This window comes from Alternaria dauci, chromosome 5 (genome assembly GCF_042100115.1).
Source record: "Alternaria dauci strain A2016 chromosome 5, whole genome shotgun sequence".
Lineage (NCBI taxonomy): Eukaryota > Fungi > Ascomycota > Dothideomycetes > Pleosporales > Pleosporaceae > Alternaria > Alternaria dauci.
In genome coordinates, this window is record NC_091276.1 from 1,696,569 (window position 1) to 1,721,245 (window position 24,677).

Consider the following 24,677-nt stretch of genomic DNA (forward strand, 5'->3'; position numbering starts at 1 on the left):
CCGAACAGACTTTGTAACTACAGAATCCGTCAAGCGGTCGGGACAATCGTAGCTCAGAAAAGCATCGCGTTCGAGACGATAGTACTTCGCCAAATACGCACCACCTCACGAAGATCAGCGTGTGCATTGTCACAGGCTGCCACGCAGCCGCTGTGCTTCAGACTCCAGCGGCTACATAGTGGTACAATCACGCTCGCGTTGTACTGCTTACCCTGATGGTCTCGTCACTACCGTCCTGCTCTTGTGCCTGATGTAACAAGCTACCCAAACCAAGACTGAGTAATGAAGGACTTGCAAATTTTCCTATAACAGGTAGCGCACGAAGTTCGTCAAGGCATAATGATGCTCGTATGGAACGAGGAGATTTTTCGAGAAGTCCAAGCCACCGGTCTTTTACACTGCCCCAGCCACACAGCACGAGACACAGGGGTATGCCTCAGAGAATTCTCCGATAATGCAAATGAAGAACTGGGCAGATGCGAGCATGCTAGTCCGTTGTCCTGGACAGGATCATCACCAGGAAGGCCAGATTGTGTAAACTAAAAGTTGGCTACGTTGATTATGAGTGTCCTGTTGAACGACACCAATATGACGAAGGGGGTATTACTATTTTTTTTGGTCACACGTCGCCTTGTAGGGCAGGTCCGTAGACTCGTTCATGCTATTGTGCAAAGCTTTACTTAAGCGGACTTTGCATATTCTTCAAGGTACGCAACAAGCAGCTTGGTACCGTCTAGCGAGACAGCATTGTCTACAGCACAAAAGAAGTTAGCCTGGGTTGTTGGGTAGCTTTGCCTCGGGCAGAACCTTGGATTGAGCACGTTAGACCACGTTGACTTGCAAGCCACGTAATCCAATGTACCCTGTAAAGTCACGACTCGAAGCATGACTCAAAGCACCATCGATAACACGGAATGTATAGAGGCACTTACAATTACTGGCACGGATGCCACCCACGCTGCGGTGTCCCTTCAAGCCTAGCAGACCTTTCTTCTCTGCACCCGCAAGGAAAGCCTTCTCCTTGTCTGCGTCTCCACCAGAGACACGGAAGCAAATGTTCATTCTGCTGCGCACAGTCTTGTCGGGCACGACGTGGTAGACATTGGAGTACTTCTCAAGCGTCTCATAGATGAGCCGGGCCTTTTCGTTGGAGACTTCTTCCTGACCACCGATACGCTTGGTGCCGTAGGAGTTGACTAGTCCAGACATGACCTGGCCAGCCACCCAGACGTCGAAGATGGGCAGTGTGTTGTAGAGTGAGTTGTTCTTCGCGATGGTGGGATAGTCGAGCACAATGGGGCCAACAGACAAGTTGAGCTCTCTCATGAGGTCGGGCGAAGCTGGAGTGGAGTGTGGCGGGAGAAGCGACTTCCGCATGATGACAATCGCGATGCCGGTATTGCCAATGTTCTTTTGGGCGCCACCGAAGATGATGGCATACTTGCGCACGTCGACCTTCCGGGAGATGAAGTTTGACGACATGTCGGCACAGACCAATGGCGCGTCGTCGCCCTCGAGACTCTGGGGAAAAGACGGGAACTCGACTCCGTCCACGGTCTCGTTGTCGCAGAAGTAGACAAAGGCAGGCCCGCCGTTGGAACGCGGTGTGAGGCTCCACTGGTCTTCCGGGGCGATTTTTCCAAATTTGCCGTCATTGACCTTGCGCGAGTCGGTAGCTACGTTGACGTGCTTGGCTCCTACAAGACGCGCCGCCTCTTGCGAAGCCTTGAGCGACCAAGAGCCGGTGACGAGGTAGTCGAGCTTGAGCTCCTCATCGACGACCTTGCGCAGCCTCTTGATCAGCTCATCCTTGTTATCGCCCACCTCTTCCGCGATGTTTGCGCGCTTCTTCTCTACCCATATTGAGACGAGGTTATATACTGTGGCACTGAACTCGCCGCTACCACCGCTTTGGAGGAAGAGGATCTCGTAGTCGTCGGGGATTTCGAGCAAGTCGGCAAGTGCCTTCTTGGTGTCTGCAAGAATCTCATTGGCTTCTGGCGAGCGGTGGGAGATTTCGCAAAGACCGATGCCCTTGTCTTTGTAGTTGAGGAGCACCTGCGAGGCCTTTTCGAGGACCTCGGTGGGCAAGGGTGCAGGGCCAGCGCCAAAGTAGTTGACGTCAGAGCGGTTGACCATGGCGACGACGGGTTCAGAGGCGAGTAGTAGTGTTGTGTGCAGAGCAAGACCGAAGTGGCATGAGAGAAAATGCGCGAAGAGGGGCGGTTTGTACAGAAGTCTTCTCACGTCGCGTCATACGCAGAATGACTCTACGACTACTGGCTTCCTCACCACCGCCTGCTGCTTCCGACTTCGGGCGCGCACGCAACATGGACATGGTGGGCCACATGTGCAGAGCACGCGGGCACCGTCCGCTATGGTGAAGGCTACATGCTCCCCGCGTGGGCGTTGAGGGCATTATGCGAAGCCATTGAGCGCGTCGGGCTGTGTCCAATGGCAGCGTGAGGGAATGGATGACTGGCGCCGAAGTTCGGTGGGGAATTTTTGTCTGGGGAAACAGCAGGGCGGGCGCATTCACAGCAGTTGCATCCACCACATTGCTGCCATCGCCGAGTACCAGCAATGGCAATGTCGCTACGGGCCGCCCGGCTCCTGGGTCGCAGGCAACTAGCAGTATGTCGCAAACACATTGTCTCGTGCGGCGTCCCATCTAATGTTTCCCAATGCAGCCCCGAGCAGGTCTGGCTCTTCGTGCCGCCTCGTTTTCGCCTCGACCATGTCTCGCGCCACGCACGTTTGCTACGACCGCCAGCCGTCGCGAGGCCCAGGATGTCTTTCCCTCGATGAAAGAGAGCCCCGCCGCGAGCTTCCTCTCTTCGCTCAACGAGACGCCCAAGACACCGCAGACGCTCACCGAGAAGATTGTGCAGCGACATGCCGTCGGCGTTGCGCCGGGCAAAGTGCTCAGGTCGGGCGACTATGTCACATTGCAGCCACACAAGTGCATGACACACGACAACTCATGGCCCGTCGCTCTCAAGTTCATGGGCATTGGAGCCACCAAGATCAACGACCCCAAGCAGATTGTCATGACGCTCGACCACGATGTGCAGAACAAGACGGAGAAGAACCTGAAAAAGTACAGCCAAATCGAGCAGTTTGCCCAGAAGCAGGACGTCGTCTTCTACCCTGCCGGACGGGGCATCGGCCACCAGATCATGGTAGAGGAGGGCTATGCATGGCCAGGAACACTCGCCGTCGCTTCCGACAGCCATTCCAACATGTACGGCGGCATTGGATGTCTGGGCACACCTGTCGTGCGAACAGACGCTGCAAGCATCTGGGCAACGGGCAAGACCTGGTGGCAGATCCCACCTGTCGCAAAGGTCACCCTGAATGGCAAGATGCCCCAGGGCGTGACTGGCAAGGACGTCATTGTTGCTCTGGCAGGTCTCTTCAACAAGGACGAGGTGCTCAACCACGCCATCGAGTTCACCGGAACCGATGAGACCCTTGGCAGCATACCCATCGATGACCGCCTCACCATCGCGAACATGACGACTGAGTGGGGTGCCCTTACCGGACTCTTCCCTATCGACTCCACCCTCCACGGCTGGCTTCGCGCAAGGGCGACTCTAGCCGCCATGGGAGAGGGACAGGCCAAGGATCACCACCAGCAACAGTTTGTTCACGAACGAATTGACAAACTCTTCACTGCTACTGGTATCGTGGGAGAAAAGATGGGTCACATCTTCAAGCCCGCGTTGGCTGCGGACAAGGGCGCCGTCTACGCCAAAGAGCTCTTCCTTGACCTTTCCACTCTGTCGCCATATGTCTCCGGTCCAAACTCGGTCAAGGTTGCCACTCCTCTGCTTGAACTACAGAGCCAAAACATACCCATCAACAAGGCATACCTCGTATCCTGCACAAACTCCCGCGCTTCCGATCTCGCTGCCGCCGCCAACGTCTTCAAGGATGCTGCTGTTCTGAATGGCGGCAAGATCCCCAAGATCCCCGACAATGTCAACTTCTACATCGCCGCTGCGTCAATTCCTGAACAAAAGGCTGCGGAAGAAGCTGGTGACTGGCAGGCGCTTCTGGAAGCTGGCGCGCAGCCACTGCCTTCTGGCTGTGGTCCTTGCATTGGACTCGGTACAGGTCTCCTTGAGCCTGGTGAGGTCGGTATTAGCGCAAGTAACCGTAACTTCAAGGGCCGCATGGGATCGCCTGACGCCAAAGCCTATCTTGCCAGCCCTGAAGTAGTTGCAGCAAGTGCTTTGTCGGGCAAGATCTCAGGTCCCGGATGGTACGAGGCTCCTGAAGGCTACGCGGGCGTTCGGCGAGGAGAGGGCGATGGTGTTCCCGAGGAAGAACGTATGATGACTATCGAGGATATGCTTGAAAAGGCCATCAAGGATGCCGAGGCTGCTATCGACACCTTTGGCAACGCCGAGCCCGAGACACAATCCGTGGATCCGCCCGCAGCACCAGGTTCAGAAGCTGAAACTTTGACTGAGATCCTCCCTGGTTTCCCCGAGAAGATCAGGGGCGAGATTGTCTTCTGCGATGCCGACAACATCAACACTGATGGTATCTACCCTGGTAAATACACATACCAAGACGACGTAACCCGCGAGAAGATGGCAGAAGTGTGCATGGAGAACTACGATCCCAACTTTGGTCAGATTGCCAAAGCCGGTGACGTTCTCGTGTCAGGTTTCAACTTTGGCTGCGGTAGCAGTCGTGAGCAGGCTGCAACTGCCATCCTGGCAAAGGGTATTCCGCTCGTCGTCTCTGGTAGCTTTGGTAACATCTTCAGCCGTAACAGCATCAACAACGCTTTGATGGGTGTTGAGGTCCCCAAGTTGGCCAACCGTCTCCGCGAGGTCTTCTCTTCCAAGGACGCTTCGTCGTCGCAGCAAGCTATCAAGGAGCCTTCAAACAACGCTGAATCGCTTGATTCACCACCCCCGGCCGCTGCTGCTCAGCCTAGCCAAGCCAAGCAGTTGACCCGCCGCACTGGTTGGACCCTTGAGTGGGATGTTCGCAGGAGTACTGTCTCTGTACAAGAAGGACCCGATGGCGCCAAGTGGAGCGTCAAGGTCGGCGAGCTGCCTCCCAATGTGCAGGAGATCATTGCTCTTGGTGGATTGGAGAACTGGGTAAAGAAGGAGATTGGCAGCCCTCCCTCTTGAGTGTGGTGGGAGCTGGAAAATTAGCTTGTAACATTCGTGTATACCCACTTGATGATATGCATAAGCGGCGTTTGGGTATTTAGACTATTTCAAGCAAGCAATACATTGCTTAAAAAGCACGTGGTTCTGCATTGAAACTTCGCAAACCAACCCAAGGAATCTTCCGCATACTGCTACTTCTGCCTCGCTCTCTGCCACGCTACCGAAGATAGACAGGCATACCCTTCTCCCACCCCTTCGCTCTGCAGCAATGCCAAGTATCCGTTTCGCTCACGCCCTGCGCTCCACTGCTCTTCTGATCGATACTAGCATACACACTCCATCCTTCCTCCTCCAACATCTCTACCAGTGCTATCAGTAATTCTCTCACCCTCATTGTTTCTTCTCCACTAGCCTGCCATGGGTAGCCTCTGAGTTTGTACTCCCAGATGCCAGGCGAATGCTGTTCGGATGCCGAGATCCAGTTGGCTCCTATACGAGAGGGGAGGGAGCTATACAACGAAGCAGGTGCGTCTATAAAGCGCAGCCGGTCTTGTCGACTGAACGAGACAATACACCATTCGTGTGGCGCTGGGGGTGGGCTCTGGTACCGGAACAGCAAGGTATCTTTGTCCACGGCATTCTTGCTTATATCGGTGTTGAGCGTCAAGAGCCATCCTGAGGCGTGTAGAGTCGCTAATAGACCGTTCATCAGACGCCGTGCGTGCACCCCCTCTTTGCCATGTCCACGCCAGGGGTAGCCTTCAAGTTTCATTTCTTGACTGTTTGCATATCGGCGCTCTTGGTCGATACCTTGAGGCCAAGTTCTTAGCACGGTTGCGCGACAGCTGGAGATGACGGGTTCGGGAAAGCGCAGGAACCGAAGACGGTCTTCCTTGTGGAGAGATAAAGAGGCGAAACGTGTTTGCACGGGTGCTGATGGTGTATATAGAGAAGAGGAGGCAGTTGTGTAGGCAGGTGGTGGGGGTGCAGAGGAATCATTGGGGGTGTCGTCAATTGATTCTCCTTTGGAATGACCGGATGGCGACTTGCCGCGGAGTTTATCGAACATTTCAGCGAGGTTTTGGGAAATTCCCTGGGGCGGGAGTGTTCCGTTGTGATGCTGGATACGGAGAAGACTTCCAGGACCTGCTGGCTGGGCGCCTGGTGTCTTTAAGCCTTGTGGTTGTTGCACAGCCTCATGGCAACTTCGAGTTCCAAGATACCTGTGGTCGGACCGTTTCAGTCCTGTGCATGTAACTGGTTACTCAAGCAGGTGAATATTGACCACCAAGTACACATGATACCGGTCATAACCTACCGTCGAGATATTCGTAGTGTATTACTTTGTGGGCTAGTAGGGTAAAAAGATGGTATATGTGTCTACGCAGAGTATGCAATGCGACTTGGAAAAAGAACAAGTTCTGGTAAGGCGTTCAATGCGACACAACTTCTTTCAGCGCTGACAATGCTCGTGTTTTGTCTAATGACGCGATGGAGGAGTCTCGAGGGGTGCAGAGTAGCGCGACTTGGCGGGGCGACACCGGACGTTGAACTCGCTTCCCCGACGACTTTTTTTTTGGAGCGGGTATCGTCGAGCATCTTATCTCTAGCTCCCGTCTTTCACTGCTCGGTACCGCAATTGCCTTGCGCTGTTGCTCCCTCTAACACCTGTCAATCCTCAATTTCCCTCGTTGCTTGAAATCTTCGATCATGACGCCATCACCTTCCGAAGCCGTAGCAAAGGTCGCGCAGGCCGCTGCTGGCACCAACTCGTCCGCAAAGGTGTACAAGAGGGAGTCCAACACAGCTAGGGTATTGGGTGCAGGTACATGTACCGTTCTTGCGGCAATTTCACATGTCTGACATGAACAGGATGTGCGGGTATTGCAGAGCTCATGGTCTTCCACCCCGTCGACACGACAGCGAAGAGGTTGATGAGCAACATTGGAAAGGTGCGACATGTCCACGACACTACCCCACAATCGCGTCTGACTCGAGCAACTGCAGATTGAAAACGCAGCGCATCTCAACAAGGTCGTCTTCCGTGACGCGGCCAGCGCCTCGGTCACGGGTCGTTTCCTCTCTCTCTTCCCCGGTCTCGGCTACGCTGCCGCATACAAGGTGCTCCAGCGAGTATACAAGTTCGGCGGACAGCCCTTTGTACGGGACTACCTCGCGCACAACCACGGCGACAGCTTCGACCGCGCATTCGGCAAGGGCAACGGCAAGGCCATCATGCACGCGACTGCAGGTTCCATCATCGGTATTGGTGAGATTGTCCTGCTGCCGTTGGACGTACTCAAGATCAAGCGACAAACAAACCCCGAGGCTTTCCGCGGCCGTGGTCTGTTCAAGATTGTCTCAGACGAAGGATTTGGGCTATACCGTGGTTGGGGATGGACCGCAGCACGTAACGCGCCAGGCTCGTTTGCGGTATGTTCCAGCACTCTCCGCAAGCAAGCATGTACTAACGTAAACACAGCTCTTCGGTGGTTCCGCCGTTGCCAAGGAATACCTCTACAAGCTCAGCGATTACAACTCGGCATCATGGTCGCAGAACTTTGTTGCCTCCATTGCCGGAGCGAGCGCGTCGCTCGTCGTCTCTGCTCCTCTCGATGTCATCAAGACCCGTATCCAGAACAGGAACTTTGAGAACCCTGAGAGCGGCTTCCGGATCGTGTCCAACATGATGAAGCACGAGGGATTCACTTCCTTCTTCAAGGGACTGACACCCAAGCTGCTCATGACGGGACCCAAGCTCGTGTTTTCCTTCTGGTTGGCCCAAACGCTGATCCCTGCTTTTGGCAAGATAATGTAATGTGTTTGCGATGAACTTATCCTGATGTCTGTAATATATGGGAGGCCTGGGTTTACTGGTGCTATGGAGGTAGCAGGTCGGGCTACGTCAAAGGCAACGACGTACATAGAAGCGCATACTCCTGCGATCGAACGACACATTCTCCATTCTATGAAAAAAAAAAGACTAGGCTGAAAAAGGGCACGTTCGTGGACTGAAAGTGATGATGCGTGTGCCACGGCTGGGTGAATGACTTGCGTGGACCCTGGCGGCTGTCACGTGCGTGCACTGATGGCATGTGTTGGATTATGATGTATGGCCTGCCACTGTCTCGGAGCCGTGGAATGAAACGGGTCAGACTAGGCGTTATGCGTCAGAGAGGGCAGCCGACATCTCACTGGAGAAAGTTAGGCGGCAGACCAGCGGGTGTGAATGTGATGTTCCCATGGGGCGACGAGCTACGGCAACTTGTGACCACGGATTTGGGCTGGATGCCAAGCTAATTCACATCTGGTATCCGCGCATTGCACCTCGTCCACCTCTACTTGACACCGTCCGCCTCGACGACCCGCGATACCCCCACGACTGCTGCCTTTGATAAACCCCTCCCGACTTACATCCATAGCCTCTGCCTTCCTCTCCACCCCGCAACACCGCCATCATGAACCCTGAGTGGTACGTAACCTCCGCGCGACGCCCACCGCCACAGGCTGGGAAACGGGCAACGCCGAATCTGGGACTGGGACCATGCTAACTCGGATGTCTGCAGAGTGCTTTTTACACCGGCAGCAGTGCTGCTGCTGTCGTCCCCGCCGTGGATGGCTCCCGCTGACGGTGCGCCCTGCAACAGATACGACTACCTCTTCAAGCTTCTCCTCATCGGTGACTCTGGTGTCGGAAAGTCCTGCCTGCTGCTCCGTTTCGCAGACGACACATACACCGAGAGCTACATCTCGACCATCGGCGTCGACTTTGTGCGTCCACCCGCGCACTTGCAGCCTAGACGGGCGGTAGACTAACAAGGACCAGAAAATCCGAACCATCGAGCTCGATGGCAAGACGGTGAAGCTACAGATTGTGCGTATGCTCGGGCTTGCAGTGTCCGGGAGCGCGTGCTAACAGCCATGACAGTGGGATACTGCCGGCCAAGAGCGTTTCCGAACCATCACATCCTCGTACTACCGCGGCGCCCACGGCATCTGCGTCGTCTACGATGTCACCGACATGGACTCATTCAACAACGTGAAGCAGTGGCTGCAGGAGATTGACCGATACGCAACCGAGGGCGTCAACAAGCTGTTAGTGGGCAACAAGTCCGATATGGCGGACAAGAAGGTCGTCGAGTACACTGTAGCAAAGGTACGCTCATGCCGTCACTCGCCGCGCACCCTCGGCATCTAACAACATCACCAGGAGTTCGCAGACAGTCTCGGCATCCCATTCCTCGAGACCTCGGCCAAGAGCGCTACCAACGTCGAGCAAGCTTTCCTTACCATGGCCCGCCAGATCAAGGAGCGCATGGGCACCACGACCGCCAACACCAAGCCCACAGTCCCCATCGGCCAGGGCCAAGGTGTGCAAAACGGATCTGGCGGAGGCTGCTGCTAGAGAAGAGGAAGAGTCGTTATGTGTCGGAGAAACGTATCAGTGTTTACGGACGCTCGGCATACTACGTGGATGAAATAAACTGCCGTGTTTATGCGATGCGAGGATTGGTGCGGTACTACCATAACGCTCACTGACTACATGACCGCCATGTCTCTCCCATTCGTCACCGTTTCCACGTTTCCACTCCGAACCTGTGTACTAGCATGACGACACTCGAGCGGATAGAATGAGGGCTCTCGTTTTGGATTTCTGGGATGTGCTGGTGTCTGCATTACAATTTGTGGTGGCCGCTAGGTCTCTTTCCTTGGTGTGTTCAGGTGTTCTTTAATATGGGCAATCAGATTTTATCTCATAGCTCCTGGTGCTTGTGCGACAAGTTGAAGTTTACGCTCCAGACATGTGAAGACACCAGTATTCTCATAAAGAAGATCAACGGCAGATGCAAACAGACAGCAGCTTATTATGACCCCAACACTTATTACCAATTGCCCAACTCGAGTGTTAAGCGACCATTTTGACAACTCAAATCAGCCCTTGAAGCGCCCTTTTCGGCGTGTACGACATGCCGCATATCATTTGCTCCTTCCCACATCCGGCAAAATGCAGGCGCTGACGTATGGGGCACCTCGACTAGGCTCCCCTCCAGGCAACACTAAATACTCGGGTCCTGGATGAGCCCGCAAAAGCAATTCTCAACCAAAGCTTCTTTCTAACTCTTGTGTTCTAGAGTTTTTCCAACCTTTCTAATGCCTTAGGACCCTGGTGCATCAACCTCAGTACCTCCAAGAGTCGCCATCCCTTCGCTTTGCCGAACACATTCACGTGAATGGCGCATTCGAGACGACCACACCTGACCCTTGACTCTGGATTATGCCTATACAAGATGCGCCTGTTCGAGCGGCACAGTGGCTCGGTCGCGAACTGGGCCTCGCGACTATGAAACAGGCCGGAAAAGATGTCTATATCATTATCCTGGCGCGTTACATCCGTCTTTTCGCATATGGCAGTGTCGCGCTCATCCTAGCCCTCTTCTTCCAAGAACAAGGCTTCTCGGACGAACAGATCGGACTTTTCATGTCACTGACATTGCTGGGAGATGTAGTTGTCAGTCTTCTGCTTACCCTCATCGCCGACACGCTTGGACGACGTCGCACTTTGCTGCTCGGGGCGGTGTCTATGGCAATATCCGGCGCCGTGTTCGCCACGACGAGTAACTACGTCGCCCTGCTTCTTGCAGCTATCATCGGTGTTATCAGTCCGAGCGGAAACGAGATTGGACCGTTCAGAGCGGTCGAAGAGTCGACATTGGCGCATCTAGTGATGGAGGACAAGAGATCAGATGTATACACTTGGTATGTCGTCTTGGCCGTACTGGGGACGTCGACGGGTTTGGCCGTTGGCGGTGTGGCTGTCGACAACTTGCAGGCCATCGAGGGTTGGACGGATCTGGATGCGTATCGTGCGATCTTCTGGATCTACACGGGTGTTGGCTGCATCAAGGCTTTGATGACACTCTTTTTGAGCCAGAGGTGCGAACATAGCGACTGGAACGACGAACGCAACAAATCTGCTGCATCGCCCGAGACCGAACCATTACTGAACGGTCACGACACCGATGATCCGAACACTGCAGCGCGGGAACCATCACCCAAAAAGTCTAAGAAGTTCTGGCATTCCCTTAGTAATATTTCAAAGTCAAGCCGCATCACCCTCATCAAGCTGTGCAGCTTGTTTTTCCTGGATTCCCTAGGCTCTGGAATGGTTCCATTCAGTCTTATCAACTACTATATGGAGCGCAAATTTGATCTGCCAAAGGGCAAGTTAGGCGGCATCATGTCTGCAACGTGGTAAGTGATGTCCGCAAGCAAGTCACGAATTTCGAACCATGAACTAATCGACCTACAGGTTTGTATCGACACTTGGCAACATTTTCGCTTCAAGTCTAGCAAAACGTCTCGGCTTGATTCAAGCCATGGTCTTTACCCACTTACCCTCCTCCATCTTCCTTGCGCTACTCCCGGTTCCCTCAGGTCTTGCTCTGACTATATGTCTCCTTGTTGGCCGCTCAGTGCTCAACTCTATGGACCAAGCGCCACGATCAGCCTTCCTCTCAATTGTCGTCTTACCGGGAGAGCGCACAGCTGTTATGGGCGTGGTGAATATACTCAAGACGCTTTCTCAGAGCAGTGGTCCGAGTGTTACTGGTGTACTTGCTGGGAACGACCATTTCTGGGTCGCGTTTGTTGCAGCGGGTAGCTTGAAAGCGACGTACGATTTGCTGCTACTTGCATTCTTTGGCGGAAGGGTACAGCCGCGGAAGGATGAATCTATACCCGAAGTAGTCAGAGGCGTTGAAGAGCATGACAATGTTGAAGAGCCAGTGGACGTACAGAGGAGGGCTTGATTTACTTGGATGGAAGTTGACCGAGCGTTCTCATAAAGATCGAGTAGAACGACATTAGCACAAGCGAGAATTTGGTACGATTCATGATAACTACCATGTTTAGCGTGGCCGTTGTTGAGGCTACACCGCTAAGTACTGATGGAAGCCTCCCATACACCTGCGAAGTCAAGTCAATACAAACACATCACAGCTATTAGCATTCAATCTACATACCGTTTTCTATTGCCGATCTCTGACATGGTAGTTCTAGTCTTCGTCTAGACATGCACGTCGTCTGCACGATGCGACCAGCCCAATGGTAAGCTCGTCGGCCAACTCTCCGATCGTCGACACTGGCGACCTAGCCGAGGACAGACCTCTGTGCATGCAAGAGGGCGCACGAGATCAAATGAGGGATGAATTACCCGGGCCTTTCAGCGTTGATTTCGAGTTGGCTAACTGCACCAAGAAGGTCGCATATCTCTATGCCCAATCATATTCGAGCACGGCCGCAGGAGATGAAAGCTCCACTTGTCTGCACGCGACCCAGACCCTGGCGTGCATGGTTCGCCGCTACAACTACGCTTACCCTAACGATACTCGGACCCCGCAAAATTTTATGCTTAAAGACCGCCTCATGTCCTACCATCCAATGTCACGGTAGCAGTTCCCCGGATTCTTTACTTTTGTCTTGGTCGAGAGTGAGTGGAGCAGCGTCGCAGACCCCACTATCGTCCTAGAACAGTTCAGGCGATCGCCATCGGCCCGATTCCCTGGTTTGGAGAAAGTTGACGGACAGCAACCATGGCGGAAGAGAAGGATATCCAGCCTACCACGGCTCCTCCCCTGAATCAGGATATCGATCATGAGGCTGACCACAAGCGCGCTGCCAACAAACTTGTTGAAGATGCACGAATCGCTACCGACAATGAACGAAAAATGACCCTTATGCAGGGTATCAAACTCTACCCCAAGGCGATTGGATGGTCTGTCCTTATCAGCACGTGCATTGTCATGGAGGGCTACGACGTTTGTCTACTGAACAACTTCTTCGGTTTCCCGCAATTCAAGCAAAAGTATGGGGAGCAGCTTCCGGACGGCTCTTGGGAGATTCCAGCACCATGGCAAGCCGGACTCTCGAATGGAGTCATTGTAGGCGAGATCATTGGACTGTTCCTCAATGGATGGATCAGTGAGGCTATCGGATACCGCTACACTGTCATGGGATGCTTGCTTCTGATCATCGGCTTCACTACGATCTTTTTCACAGCTCAGACAGTGGTGCACTTGCTGATTGCGGAGATTCTTTGTGGTATTCCATGGGGTGTCTTCCAGACGCTTACAATCACGTACGCTTGCGAAGTTTGCCCTGTCGCTCTACGCGGATACTGTACGTTTCTCAGAACTTTCACACCCGATACACAAGCTTACATCTATTAGTGACGACCTACGTCAACTTCTGCTGGGGTCTAGGCCAAGTCATCGGTATCGGTGTAATCCGCTCCATGGTCGACCGACCAGATGAGTGGTCGTACCGTATTCCGTACGCGCTGCAATGGATGTGGCCCGTTCCTCTCATTGTTGGTGTCTTCCTAGCACCCGAATCGCCATGGTGGTTAGTCCGCAAGGGGCGAATCGACGATGCGAAGAAAGCTCTGCTTCGACTTACCAGCCTCGACCGCGAAACCGATTTCGATGCCGACGAAACGATAGCAATGATGGTACACACTACTGCTCTCGAGGAGAAGATCACTCAAGGAGCTAGCTACTGGGACTGCTTCAAGGGTACTGATTTGCGTCGTACCGAGATTGTGTGCATGGCCTGGGCAATTCAGAACTTGAGCGGAAACGCCTTCTCTGGATACTCGTCTTACTTCCTTCAACAAGCTGGCCTACCCGCATCGACTTCCTACGATTTCGCTATGGGCCAGTATGGTATCAACATGGCCGGTGTCTTTGGTGCATGGTACCTCATGAAAGTCGGGTTTGGACGACGAACACTCTACCTAGGAGGTCTCTGTGGATTATGCGCTATGCTCTTCGTCATGGGCTTCCTCGGCTTGGTGCCAGACTCTCAGCGCGAAACGGGCGCTATGGCTACTGGAGCCATGATGATTGTGTGGGCCATGTTCTACCAACTGACCGTTGGTACCGTGTGCTACTCCCTCGTTGCTGAGCTATCCACACGTCGCCTCGCCATCAAGACCGTTGTTCTCGGCCGCAACCTTTACAACGTTATTGGCATCATCACATCCGTTCTCACGCCTTACATGCTCAACCCAGGAGCCTGGAACTGGTAAGTGCTATTCGTCACGTCCCCATTTACATACTAAATGAACTACAGGGGAAACTACGCCGGATTCTTCTGGGCAGGGTCCTGCTTCTTAAGTATCGTTTACACGTATTTCCGCCTCCCTGAGCCCAAGGGCCGCTCCTTTGCCGAGCTTGACCTGCTCTTTGAGAAGCGAATCAGCGCGCGCAAGTTTGCGAGCACATCTGTCGATGTGTTTGAGGACAGCCATATTCAAGGAACTGCTGCTTTTGACCGCTACGAAGAAAAAGTTGATGCTGCTGTGAGAACCGAATCTGTTGCTGCTGGTATTACGAAGGTTTAATGACAAGAAGATTTAGGGTGCGATGTGATAAAGACACAAATGTGCATGAGAGTATGACGCATGTTTCATATGGTGGACACATGGGCTTTGATATTATTTTAATCAACTTCTCCATTACGCTTCGTTTGGCCTTGAAGTATGCTCTGTGTCGTAAAGGTCTACATATGCAATGCAGCATCGCCAAGTCCTCCTCCGAGCTGATTGGACCTGGCGTTTTAGGCTGCTGCGAGAGCGGGGCATTCTGCTGCGGACAAAGTTGCCTTCTTTCTTTCCTTCCCGTCTCCAATCTCCTGATGGGTTTTGAACATCCACAGAGAGGCGAGGTTCTTCTGTCGACCCCACTGACTCACCTCGCGATTTGGTCACATTTGCGTACATGGAGGATATAACCTGGAGAGACGAGTGAGGTCCACGTCTTCTGATGATACTGTCGTCGTCGCTGACGATCAACTGTATACAGATATGTCGCTTCTCCTCAAGAGCGCGAGACAGCAATTGAAGCAGCAATTGCAGGAAGGAGAAGATGCCGAGAGTTGGCCAACGGGCTCCACGCTATATTGCCTATAGAGCTCCGAAACATGATCTACACTTACATTGTCGGACCGTCAGCTCAGCTCGAGTATGCTTTTGACAGCCATGGCATTATTCAGATCGGCTTCTTCGACTCTGGGCAATCTGAAGATCTCGATGGTCTGTCCATGTTTGGCGAAAGTTGTCAAATTCAGCCCAGATCCTGGGCCATGGATCCAGCATACTTTGGAATTGATGTAGCGAAAGAGCTAGCGGAAGCATATTATGCACTGAATCGTTTCGCAGTTACTTCGGAGGAGTTCTTAGGTCCATTTCTGACCGCCGACCCGTTGGGCCTAGGTATAAAGCCTTACGAGCATATCCGGTGCCTTGATCTTGCATTTGATTTCGAAAATCTCTACGACGTAGATTTCGCTAGCATGGCCAGTCACCTAGAAGCTCTACAACTTATCCCTTCCAGGCAGCGCAAGATGGACATCTATATCAACCTCACCACGTCGTTTAGACCATATGTGGAGCATTCTCGCAACACCAGATTGCGACGGTACACGGCCGAAGCTGAGCGCGTCATGCTCAATATCCTCGAGTTACTAAGATGGCCCGTATACGAGTTATTGCACAAAGGTCATGCGATCGAGATTTTCCACGAAAACCTAGATAGAGGAGACAGGACAAGCTCAGAAGTCGCACAAAGGGATTTGACGAGGTATCGCTTTACTAGTTCAGAGACGCCGCACAAGACTGATTTCTTCTACATGACCGAGGAGGAGTGGCTCAAGGTGATTTGTGTCTCTTTCCTGTTCTTTCCTCGCTAACATCTTCAAAAGGAAAAAGGAGGAAATACAGTCGCCGATCCTGCATCACACTATATCCTTCCATTGCCTAGGACCGGAAGCGAAGAGAGTAACGTAGATGAGACAGATGAAGATCAATCACTCCAAGCACGAGTTCGCAAAGCTCTGAAAAGGCGTTGGGATAAGGATGGTGCCCTAAAGGGATTCAGTTACGCGTATGAGAAACAGGCGTGAATGCCTGGTATCAAAAAGCAGATGGATGGACATGACGAAGAAGAAGAGCTTGCGCGAGTCGCTTGGTATGAAGCACTAGTGCCTTCTGGGGATGGGGATGAACAGTCTGAGACCTTGAAGAGCCTAGTGACGAACAATAGATTTGAAAGCCGCGACATACATCAGAACGATAGAACAACAAGATCCAGATGAAAGTCTTCTGATAGAAGAAATTGACCAAGGCAGAGTGAACCTTCCGTTACCACGATCGCCCAGAGGCCAGAAGGACGAGAGCGTGATTACACACTTACCACGAAGACCGGTTGTACAGAGAACGCACCTGCAATGAGATTAGCAGTCTGAGTCACTTGACAGCCATCGCATTACCCTGCCCAATGCATCATCACTTACCTCGCAATTGTAGCATCGAGCCACACTCTTGACATATAGGGGATGGAAAGCCTCGCCTGTCCGACTGGTACAAGTCGTACAGTCAGGCCACGTCGACGATATAAGTGCTATGCAAACACATTTTCCGGTTCACTCGCAATATGGAGATATTCATGACGCGGAAACGCAAACTTCAAATTGATCATCACAAGCAAACGATTAGATTAGTTACGAAGAGTATGCACAAAGCATCGCTCAGACCAGATCCACATTACCACCAGCCAGCACGAAGACTGACTAAAACCGCCGTCTCAAGGTGAAAGCTGAGTACAAGAAGAGTAACGGGACAAAGGAAAGAGCAGGCGTCGCAGCAGTGGTGGAAAGAGAGAGAGAGAGAGAGAGAGAGAGAGAGTAAACGCTCAAGGGTATGAAGCTTGTGTGCCAAGCCATGCTAAACATATGTACTCATACAAAAGAGTGATCCGTGGTGCGTGAACGGGTAATCTGGATGATTACGACAAAGATGTCTACTTTCCACCAGAGGCCAAGTGGTCAGCGGCCTATCAATGGCATTAGTTCAGCTTCCTTATCTGGGAAACGTAGTTGCATTGCTTACCTTGTTGATGTCATAGTCGTACTTCTCGAGCGCAGACAAGGCGTCGTTGCGATCATAGCCCATACCCGTCAGCTTCTTGAGAATGGGGTCGTCATGCTCGGTTCCAGTGCTGATGGCACGGCCAAGCGATGGCATCTGGGGAGATAGCTGATGCGAATTGGAGGAGGAGGCGGCCGCCTCTTCATTGTCGAGCGTGTCAAAGACAGACTTGCCAAAGTCAGTGGATGCATGCTGTGAGTGTGAGCCCTTGTCGGTCTGAGAGGACTCAAGGTTGGAGAAGATGGCGTCCCAGTCCTGAGATGATGCAGCGGGCTGAGGCTGCTGAGGTTGTCCTCCAAAAGTCTGCGACAAGTGCTCGAAGTCGCTGAAGCTGTCATCACCGCGCGGCTTGCCAGTCGGAGTCTGCTGCGAAGCCATGGTATTTGACTTGGAAGCAGCTGGCGAGTCGAACACTGGGTTGAATTCGTCAAGACCTTCACGGTGCTGTGAAGAGAACATGAAGTCCTCATCAGCCCTGTCGTCCTCTTTGGCATCCGCTAGGTCATCGAACCCGGCGTCAAAGTCATCGTTAAAGGCAGACTTGCCGAGTTGGGGCGCATTAGTCGACGGCGAAGGACCCTTGTTGTTGCTGTTTTCGGTCGCGCCGTACGATAGAGCAGTATGGTATTGATCAGATGGTACTGTCGACGATGGGGTATCTAGAGGAGGAGGCGATGTTGTCGCAGATTTGGACGGACCGCCAAAGAGAGCGGCTCCGTGACCACCAGGAGGGTTGTACGACTTCTCGGGGCCCTGCGCCGTGTCAGGCGATCCTGCCGACGTAGGGTCTTCGCGAGAGGGCAGCAGACCGCCAAACTCCGGCGGGAATTGGTTCGATCCGCTTCTGGTTTGGTTCACAGTGGACTCGTAGGTAGGTGGTGATTTTTGTGCGCTGGGGGAGGGCAAGCCACCGATGTTGGAGTCCAGGCGAGTAGTCGGTGGTGGAGCTCTGTAAAGTTCATCGCTTGACGCAGTACCCGGTCGCTGCTGTTGCTGAGAACGCTGCTCTTGTCCGGTGCTAGTACGCTTCTGATTGGGCGACGCGGATGTAAAGTTGTCGTCAAAGCCTCGCTCATCATTGCTATCGCTATCATCATCATGGGCAAGATCCTCGATTGGAGGGAACTCCTTGTTGAACTTGTTGGAGTTGTCCGCAGTTGCGCTCGCAGTAGACGCGGCGGCAGTGTTTTGACGGTTAGGCCCAAAGCCAGCGAAAGCGGCGTCGAAATCATCCTTGCCTCCACGTGGTTGTTCACTGGTGGTGCTGCCGAAGGGGTCGGCACGGTTGTTGTTCCTGTTTGGACCACTCAAACTACTCTCTCCGGTCTGGTTCTGCTGGAGAGGGGTGGCGCCCTCTCGTGGGAAGGCTCCGGGAATGTCTTGCGCAATGCCAGCAGAGGGTGCGCCGAAGTTCGTGAAGGTGTCCTTGCGCTCCTCAGCTCTGGTTGAGCGCTGAGTGTCACTAGTGACGCTGGCCACGGGAGAGGCTGAGAAGTTTCGGCTGAACAGGGAAGGGTTGAAGTTGTCGGTTTCGGTCCTGTTTGTCTCAGTGCGCTCTACGGTGGGCTTCTCTGCTACAGGAGTACTAGCAGGTGAGGCCTGTGAAATCGTAGGGGTCTCGTTGCCAGGGACGCCATATCTGCTAGCAGGAGCAGTCGCGCGCACAGAGGAGCTGAATGAGTCGGATCGTTGACCACTTTCCCTCAAAGGCAGGAATGAAGAGCCGAACTGGCGCGACTCGGGAGGAGCTGGTGGGTCTGCACCACGAGGAGACTCCTGGTAAGACGACAGAGGAGGCGAGGTGGAAGGCGTAGGAACACCAGGTCCTTCTGAAGATTGTACTGATTGGCCGGATGGGACGGAGAAGCTGGGTCCTTGGCTCTGGTTCTCGGGACGGAAGGATACGGGAGGTGCACTGCTCTGGGGTGTGCCAAAGCTGCCGAAAACGCTGTCAAAGTCTTTGTGGGGTCCTTCGCGGGCAAAGCCAGACGGCGACATGGTGTTCTCAGCAGGCTGTGGTGACTTACGGAAGAATGGGTTGGTACTTTGGCTGGTCGTGGAAGCCGCAGGGCTGACAACGGCAGGTGTCTGGACCTGGGGACTACGCGTGCCCTCCTCTTGGGACTTGGCCAAGTCGCTCATCTCATTCTTGATCTTGTCGCGTTCTCCCTCGTTGGTAGCAAGCTGCTTCTTGTTGATTGCCACCATACCCTTTTGCTGGCGAGCATCGTTCCTCATCTTGTCAAGCTGGGGACAGAGCTGTCCAATCTCGGCGTTGAGCTGACGGATACGCTCCTTTAAGTTGTTGTTCTCGCGTTGGTCGGCCTCAAGTTGACCTCCCACTTGCCGGTGCTGGTTCTGAAGATCCTGGTAGGATCCCTCGATCATAGCAAGATCTTGTTGCAGTTTCCGGGTCTCGTTACGGGAGCTAGCGAGTCGGTCCTCCAGGGCCTTGACAGCTTTGACCTCTTGGTCGTACTGGGTCTTAAATTGCGATAGGCGGAGTTCCAGGTCGCGCTTCTGAGTGTTGACACTGTTTAAATCACCCTCGGTCGCGGTCTTCTTGTTCTGGACCTCCTGCATCTGGTTTCGCAATGTGGTCATCTGGTTCGACATGTTGGCCAGGTCGGTTGAGTCTTGCGTTAGCTTCTTGTTGATTTCAGCAACATCCTCGCCGCCCAACAAATCGTCCATTGCGGATGGCGTGGAGTGTTGTGGCATGCCAGAGGCACCCGATTGGCCTGTGGAATGCGCGGTAAGAGTTTGACCAAACGACGAGCTGGGCATGAAAGGCTTAAACGTAGAGGCCGGGTTCCGCGGTTGGGGCTGGAATGGGTGAGGTGAAGTAGGCGAGGTCGGTTTGCTCCCAAATGGGTCGGCCTCGAAGGGTTTGCTGAAGGTAGCAGAGCCACCTGTCGACTGCGGTTGCTGAGGAGCAGGAGCGGGCGCTGTGAAGGCGTCAAGGCCGAAGAGATCCTCTGCAGCTGATTTGGCAACACGAGGAACGGGTGGTGCAGGTTGGGGTGCGACGACTGGTACGGCTTGGTTGGCGGCGGTCCGTAGACTTGGGGGGATCAAACTAGGCGGTAGCGTTGCTGGAAGCTGGTCTCCCTTCCGTTGCTGACGGATCAGGTACATTGCAACCGCGAACTCGTCCTTGGACAGTTGACCCTCTGAATTGATGTCTGCAAGGTCCCATATTCCTGCGAGGACGTCTTCGGGTAGGCCAGAGTCGCTAAAGAAGCGCACTGCCTGATCTCCAGTAATGAAGCCACGACCCATGGTGTCGACTGTCTTGAAGAGGTTGTCGTACGAAGCCTTTTCTTGCGGGCTGATCAACCAATCGCTGCCAGTCGGCTGAGGCGCTGGAGCTGGCGCCCCAAAAGGCGACCTTCCAAGGGGACTCGACTGCCGTGGCACGTTTTGCTGACCGCTAAATTGGCGTGGCATGGACATTGATTGGTCTGGACGTCCTGGAGGAGGTGCGAGTTGCCCTCGTCGCGAGGCGGCTTCATACAGGCCTGGGGGTAGCGTAGTCGGAAGTGCCTTCATGTTGCCTGTTCGGTACGAAGCTAGCATGTGCATGGCGATGATAAACTCGGTCACATTGAGAGCGCCGCGCTGCTCGGTGTCGGAAAGGTTCCAGATGCGGCCGAGGACTTCGTTGGGTAACCGCGCTTTTTCGAAAATCTCCTTTGCATTTTCACCTGGATTGTGTTAGAGAGGTGTGCTGACAAGGAGGCGAAAGACATACCCGAGAGCACGCCATTGACGGCACCAGACTTCTCGAACAGGCCTGCGTATTCGGCAGCCTTGGCAGGTACTAGCGGAGGCACTCGGATGGGGCCGTTGCCACTCATCTGGGGTTGTATGGAACCAGTGGGTTGTGGAGAGAAGCTGGGAGGTGCAGGAACCGAAGGGGCTGCCGATGGGATATTCAGGCCCTCGAACTTGGGCAGGGGCGCGGCTAGACGAGCGTCAGCGCAAAGGCGATGGTGGAAAGCAATGGGGACATACGTCTGAAAGCCAGCTCTGGGGAGGGATCCCGGCCGGCCTGGTAGTGTCCGATGAGACGCAGGACCTGGCAGAAGCCGGCCATGGTCAAGAGACCGCGGTTCTCGGTGTCTGCAATCTGCCATATCTCACCCAGGACGGCCGGTGCCAGCTTGGTGCGCTCGAAGAACTTGACGGCAATCTCGCCGGTTATGACGCCCAGCTTCTCCGTGTCGGCTTGCTGGAAGAGATACTGGAAGACGCGCTTCTCCTCGGGCGTCAGGTTGAGAACGGGCTGGTCTGGGGGGGCATTAGCTGGGCCGTGAAGGGCGCGGGTGTGCGAGCACAGGTGGCCACCTACTCAATTCGCCGCTTTGCGAGAGGTCCGCCATGGCTGCGTGGGCGCAACGAGCGGCACTCGAGGGTAGGAGGGCTTCTGCCTGGGGGGTATACGAGGCTGAAGCTCCCGGCGCTGTCGTGTAATGGAGCGGGGAAGCGTTGGGCGGCCGCGCACGGGAAGCAAAGTGGCAGGACTAGCGACGGGCGGCTAGACGCGAAAAAGACAACCCCCGTGTGCGAGGACGGGAGATGGTCCTGTGAGGGCGTTGGGGAGCGGCGATGGGGGTATTGATCTTGTTGGAGTGTGCGAGATGCGCCGGAAGCTTGATCCTCGCAGTCGCTGCTAGGCGGAAAGCTACCTGGCCTAGTGCTGGGTCGAAGCTCATGGCTGGTTATTGGACGGCCGCACGGCAGCTGTCAGTCTTGTGCGCATCAGCCACGCTGTCTCATGCATGCCCCAACACCCAGTCAGTGACCTGCACATGGCCGGCCTCCGCATCTGCACACTGCCGCCAGCCAATCGTTCCTCTGCAATATCTTCCGACGCGCATTTTGACACACGTCGTCATCACCATGGCGGATACCCATGTCAAGTTGATGCTGTGGTGTCATCAATCTGTTGTTACTGTTGTTACATTTATTCGTCTACATGTTCCCAATGGCATTACTTCGTCATTACATGTCTTGTACAAGAGTGGTGAAAGTTCGAGGGTGGAACGTAGAAGGTCTTCATCGACGCTCGCCTCGGCCCCGGTTATTCCTCTCCCTCCAACATCTAGCAAATGCCAGACTAGGGCTGACTTCCTCACGTCTACCCCACGCCCGCCCCAGCAGCCAGTCGGTGACGCTGATGACTTTTGCTGTCCTGTCCCAATGCTGGCCCTCCTCTGTATGCTCGATGATGTGGTTCAAGATGCGCCCCTCCTCGTCAAACTCAAACTTGAAGAGACCAGTAAACTGCTGGTGGGGTCTTTTCGACCCTGCGACGATGCTCGTAATTTTTTCAACAACGTCGCTGACTTGGCCGCTGTCCTTCTTCTCCGGCTTGCATGTCTGCCATCGGACTATAAGCTTCTCGTTGCGTACGTTGCTCGCTGACGATGCGCCGTTCTTGACCATGCGCTCGGATAGTATCTCGAGCTTCACGTTGCCGAGTACCGGTACCTGGCCCCAGGCAACTGGTGCTGTCCATAGTGCGGCTGCATATGCGAACCTGCCGCTGACGGTAGGCAGATGGGGGTGCGTCGAGGGGAACAGGTGGAGGCTGATGTGCGGGGAGAGAATGTCTTGCGGCAAGGGCGAAATGAGGAGCGTGGGCAGGCGGTCGTGGAGTACTCGTATGGCTGTCGTCGTGTCAGTGGCCTGATGCATTGCTCGGCATAGGAACAATCAACGTACTGTTTCCGAGCTTGAGGTTGCGCTCCTTCAGTCGCTCCTTCTCGTGCTCATCGGGCTCGTCATGTTTGCATGGCGACGAGCTCGTAAACCAGTGCCTGGACACGGAGGCCTGCCTTGCGCCTACGGCTGTGATGTTCCTTTTGTACTGCTTCAGCCCCAGCAGCCGGGGCGCAGTGAGCGATCGTGCTGGGACAGTCGGAAGTTGCGTGCGGGCAAATGTCGAAAAGCGCCGCATCAGCCCGCTGGTCATCTGTGTGGATAGGGATATGCGACCATAGGTAAGGATATGCTAGGTGGTGAGGTGCCAATTGCGGAGGATTCGGTGTTTCCGTGCGCTAGGTAGTCGTACCACGGGAAAAGAAATGCATGATTGCATGGGTGGGTCCCTCCCGATTCCCATATGCTGGGGTATCAATCGTGACGTAGGGTTAGCCACCATCTCTCAATCTGTACTTCCCGCTGTATGCTCCCGTCCTCGCCACGCCCATGTTCGCATTGAGCGGTTCCGGTGCGACTATCGACCTCTACTTGCATAATGACGCCTATAAAGATCGACTTTCCTCTGCACGGTCATCCAAGCTGGGCCTCAGCAATCTTTCTTCCCCAGATTCCATAGAGCGCCCACCATAAAACTGGTTTACAAACAGTAAGAGCGACCCCGCAATTACCCCATACCGGTGCTGATACTCACAACCCCATTACTAGTCTCCGAAGATACAAGAACATTCCTCAACCCCTTAGCTTCTCCACAATGGCCCCCTCTGGAAAGCGAATCGTCTTTACGGGCGGCTCAGGAAAAGCCGGACGCCATGTCATCCCAGAGCTCATCAAAAAGGGGCATTCTGTTTTCAACTGTGATCTGATCGATTTTCCCGACCCAGAGGCTGGTGTTTTTACTCTCAAGACTGATCTAACAGACAGGTAAGATGGGACTGTATGTAATGCACATGAGACATATACTGACTGGTTATCCTCACCTCTGCAGCGGCCAAGTTTTCAATGCGCTCACAACCCACTTCAACTTTGCCGGCTACGAAGATCCTCATGTACCTGGCCCTCCCGACGCAGTCATTCACTTTGCCGCCTATGCGCGAAACATGCTGGTACCAGACAATGAGTGCTATGCCGGCAACGTCAGGTCAACATACAACGTCATCGAAGCGGCATGCAAACTTGGTGTTAAAAAGATTATCATCGCCAGCAGTGAGACAACATACGAAGTCTGCTTTGGCCAAGGAGATCTTGACTATGCCGCTTTTCCTCTGACTGAAGACATGGACGTAAATCCCATGGACACGTACGCCATCTCAAAACTCTGTGGCGAGCGTGTAGCGCGTGGATTTGCACGCCGCTTCGACGCCGACATCTACGCAAGTCATCTCCATGCACAAACTGCCTATAAGACATTTACTGACAAGCATATTCAGGCGCTCCGCATCGGCAACGTCATTGAACCCCACGAGTACGAACGTGACTTCCCAAAGTACATCAAGTCCCCAGAGGTCCGCAAGAGGAATGCTTGGGCGTACATTGATGCTCGTGATTTGGGCCAGATATGCGACCTGTGTGTATCAAAAGACGGATTAGGCTTCCAGGTCTTCAACGCGACAAATGATACCATTACCGCTACCTTTCCGACGAAGCAGTTCCTGGAGCAGTACGCGCCGAATACGCCCATAACACGAGAGATGGGCGAATGGGAGGCACCGCTGAGCAACCGAAAGATCCGGGATGTTCTCGGATTCAGGGAGGAGCATAATTGGCGAAAGTACTACAACCCTGATCAGTAGAAAGAGATGTGCCTAGGCCAAGAATATTGCCCC

General features: G+C 53.9%; 9 protein-coding genes across 9 annotated transcripts; 6 read left to right on the forward strand and 3 right to left on the reverse strand.

The window, feature by feature from the left end:
- Positions 1–680: 680 nt before the first annotated feature.
- ACET3X_006046 (uncharacterized protein) lies at positions 681–2,139 on the reverse strand (the record flags this gene model as incomplete). The annotated part of the gene is made up of 2 exons (XM_069452214.1): positions 681–751; positions 933–2,139. 2 exons carry the CDS (start codon positions 2,137–2,139, stop codon positions 681–683), a joined length of 1,278 nt encoding a protein of 425 aa, XP_069306406.1.
- A 444-nt stretch (positions 2,140–2,583) lies between these two features.
- On the forward strand, positions 2,584–5,156 carry ACET3X_006047 (uncharacterized protein; the record flags this gene model as incomplete). The annotated part of the gene is made up of 2 exons (XM_069452216.1): positions 2,584–2,634; positions 2,691–5,156. The coding sequence occupies 2 exons, from the start codon at positions 2,584–2,586 to the stop codon at positions 5,154–5,156; spliced, it is 2,517 nt and encodes an 838-aa protein (XP_069306407.1).
- Positions 5,157–6,848: 1,692 nt separating this feature from the next.
- ACET3X_006048 (uncharacterized protein) lies at positions 6,849–7,956 on the forward strand (the record flags this gene model as incomplete). The annotated part of the gene is made up of 5 exons (XM_069452217.1): positions 6,849–6,963; positions 7,011–7,090; positions 7,146–7,259; positions 7,293–7,571; positions 7,621–7,956. 5 exons carry the CDS (start codon positions 6,849–6,851, stop codon positions 7,954–7,956), a joined length of 924 nt encoding a protein of 307 aa, XP_069306408.1.
- Positions 7,957–8,385: 429 nt separating this feature from the next.
- Positions 8,386–9,999, forward strand: ACET3X_006049 (uncharacterized protein). The gene is made up of 5 exons (XM_069452218.1): positions 8,386–8,607; positions 8,786–8,909; positions 8,965–9,012; positions 9,067–9,294; positions 9,349–9,999. The coding sequence occupies exons 1-5, from the start codon at positions 8,597–8,599 to the stop codon at positions 9,541–9,543; spliced, it is 606 nt and encodes a 201-aa protein (XP_069306409.1). The 5' UTR covers positions 8,386–8,596; the 3' UTR covers positions 9,544–9,999.
- A 414-nt stretch (positions 10,000–10,413) lies between these two features.
- Positions 10,414–11,947, forward strand: ACET3X_006050 (uncharacterized protein; the record flags this gene model as incomplete). The annotated part of the gene is made up of 2 exons (XM_069452219.1): positions 10,414–11,390; positions 11,449–11,947. 2 exons carry the CDS (start codon positions 10,414–10,416, stop codon positions 11,945–11,947), a joined length of 1,476 nt encoding a protein of 491 aa, XP_069306410.1.
- Positions 11,948–12,730: 783 nt separating this feature from the next.
- Positions 12,731–14,541, forward strand: ACET3X_006051 (uncharacterized protein; the record flags this gene model as incomplete). Its single annotated transcript, XM_069452220.1, has 3 exons — positions 12,731–13,316; positions 13,367–14,222; positions 14,271–14,541. The coding sequence occupies 3 exons, from the start codon at positions 12,731–12,733 to the stop codon at positions 14,539–14,541; spliced, it is 1,713 nt and encodes a 570-aa protein (XP_069306411.1).
- A 2,105-nt stretch (positions 14,542–16,646) lies between these two features.
- ACET3X_006052 (uncharacterized protein) lies at positions 16,647–21,797 on the reverse strand. The gene is made up of 5 exons (XM_069452221.1): positions 21,479–21,797; positions 21,142–21,417; positions 20,879–21,091; positions 17,086–20,831; positions 16,647–17,029 (listed from the first exon to the last, which is right to left on the reverse strand). Exons 1-5 carry the CDS (start codon positions 21,507–21,509, stop codon positions 16,997–16,999), a joined length of 4,299 nt encoding a protein of 1,432 aa, XP_069306412.1. The 5' UTR covers positions 21,510–21,797; the 3' UTR covers positions 16,647–16,996.
- Positions 21,798–22,063: 266 nt separating this feature from the next.
- On the reverse strand, positions 22,064–23,195 carry ACET3X_006053 (uncharacterized protein). Its single transcript, XM_069452222.1, has 2 exons — positions 22,855–23,195; positions 22,064–22,799 (listed from the first exon to the last, which is right to left on the reverse strand). Exons 1-2 carry the CDS (start codon positions 23,102–23,104, stop codon positions 22,186–22,188), a joined length of 864 nt encoding a protein of 287 aa, XP_069306413.1. The 5' UTR covers positions 23,105–23,195; the 3' UTR covers positions 22,064–22,185.
- Positions 23,196–23,605: 410 nt separating this feature from the next.
- Positions 23,606–24,644, forward strand: ACET3X_006054 (uncharacterized protein; the record flags this gene model as incomplete). The annotated part of the gene is made up of 3 exons (XM_069452223.1): positions 23,606–23,775; positions 23,840–24,224; positions 24,282–24,644. The coding sequence occupies 3 exons, from the start codon at positions 23,606–23,608 to the stop codon at positions 24,642–24,644; spliced, it is 918 nt and encodes a 305-aa protein (XP_069306414.1).
- Between the last annotated feature and the right edge of the window lie 33 nt (positions 24,645–24,677).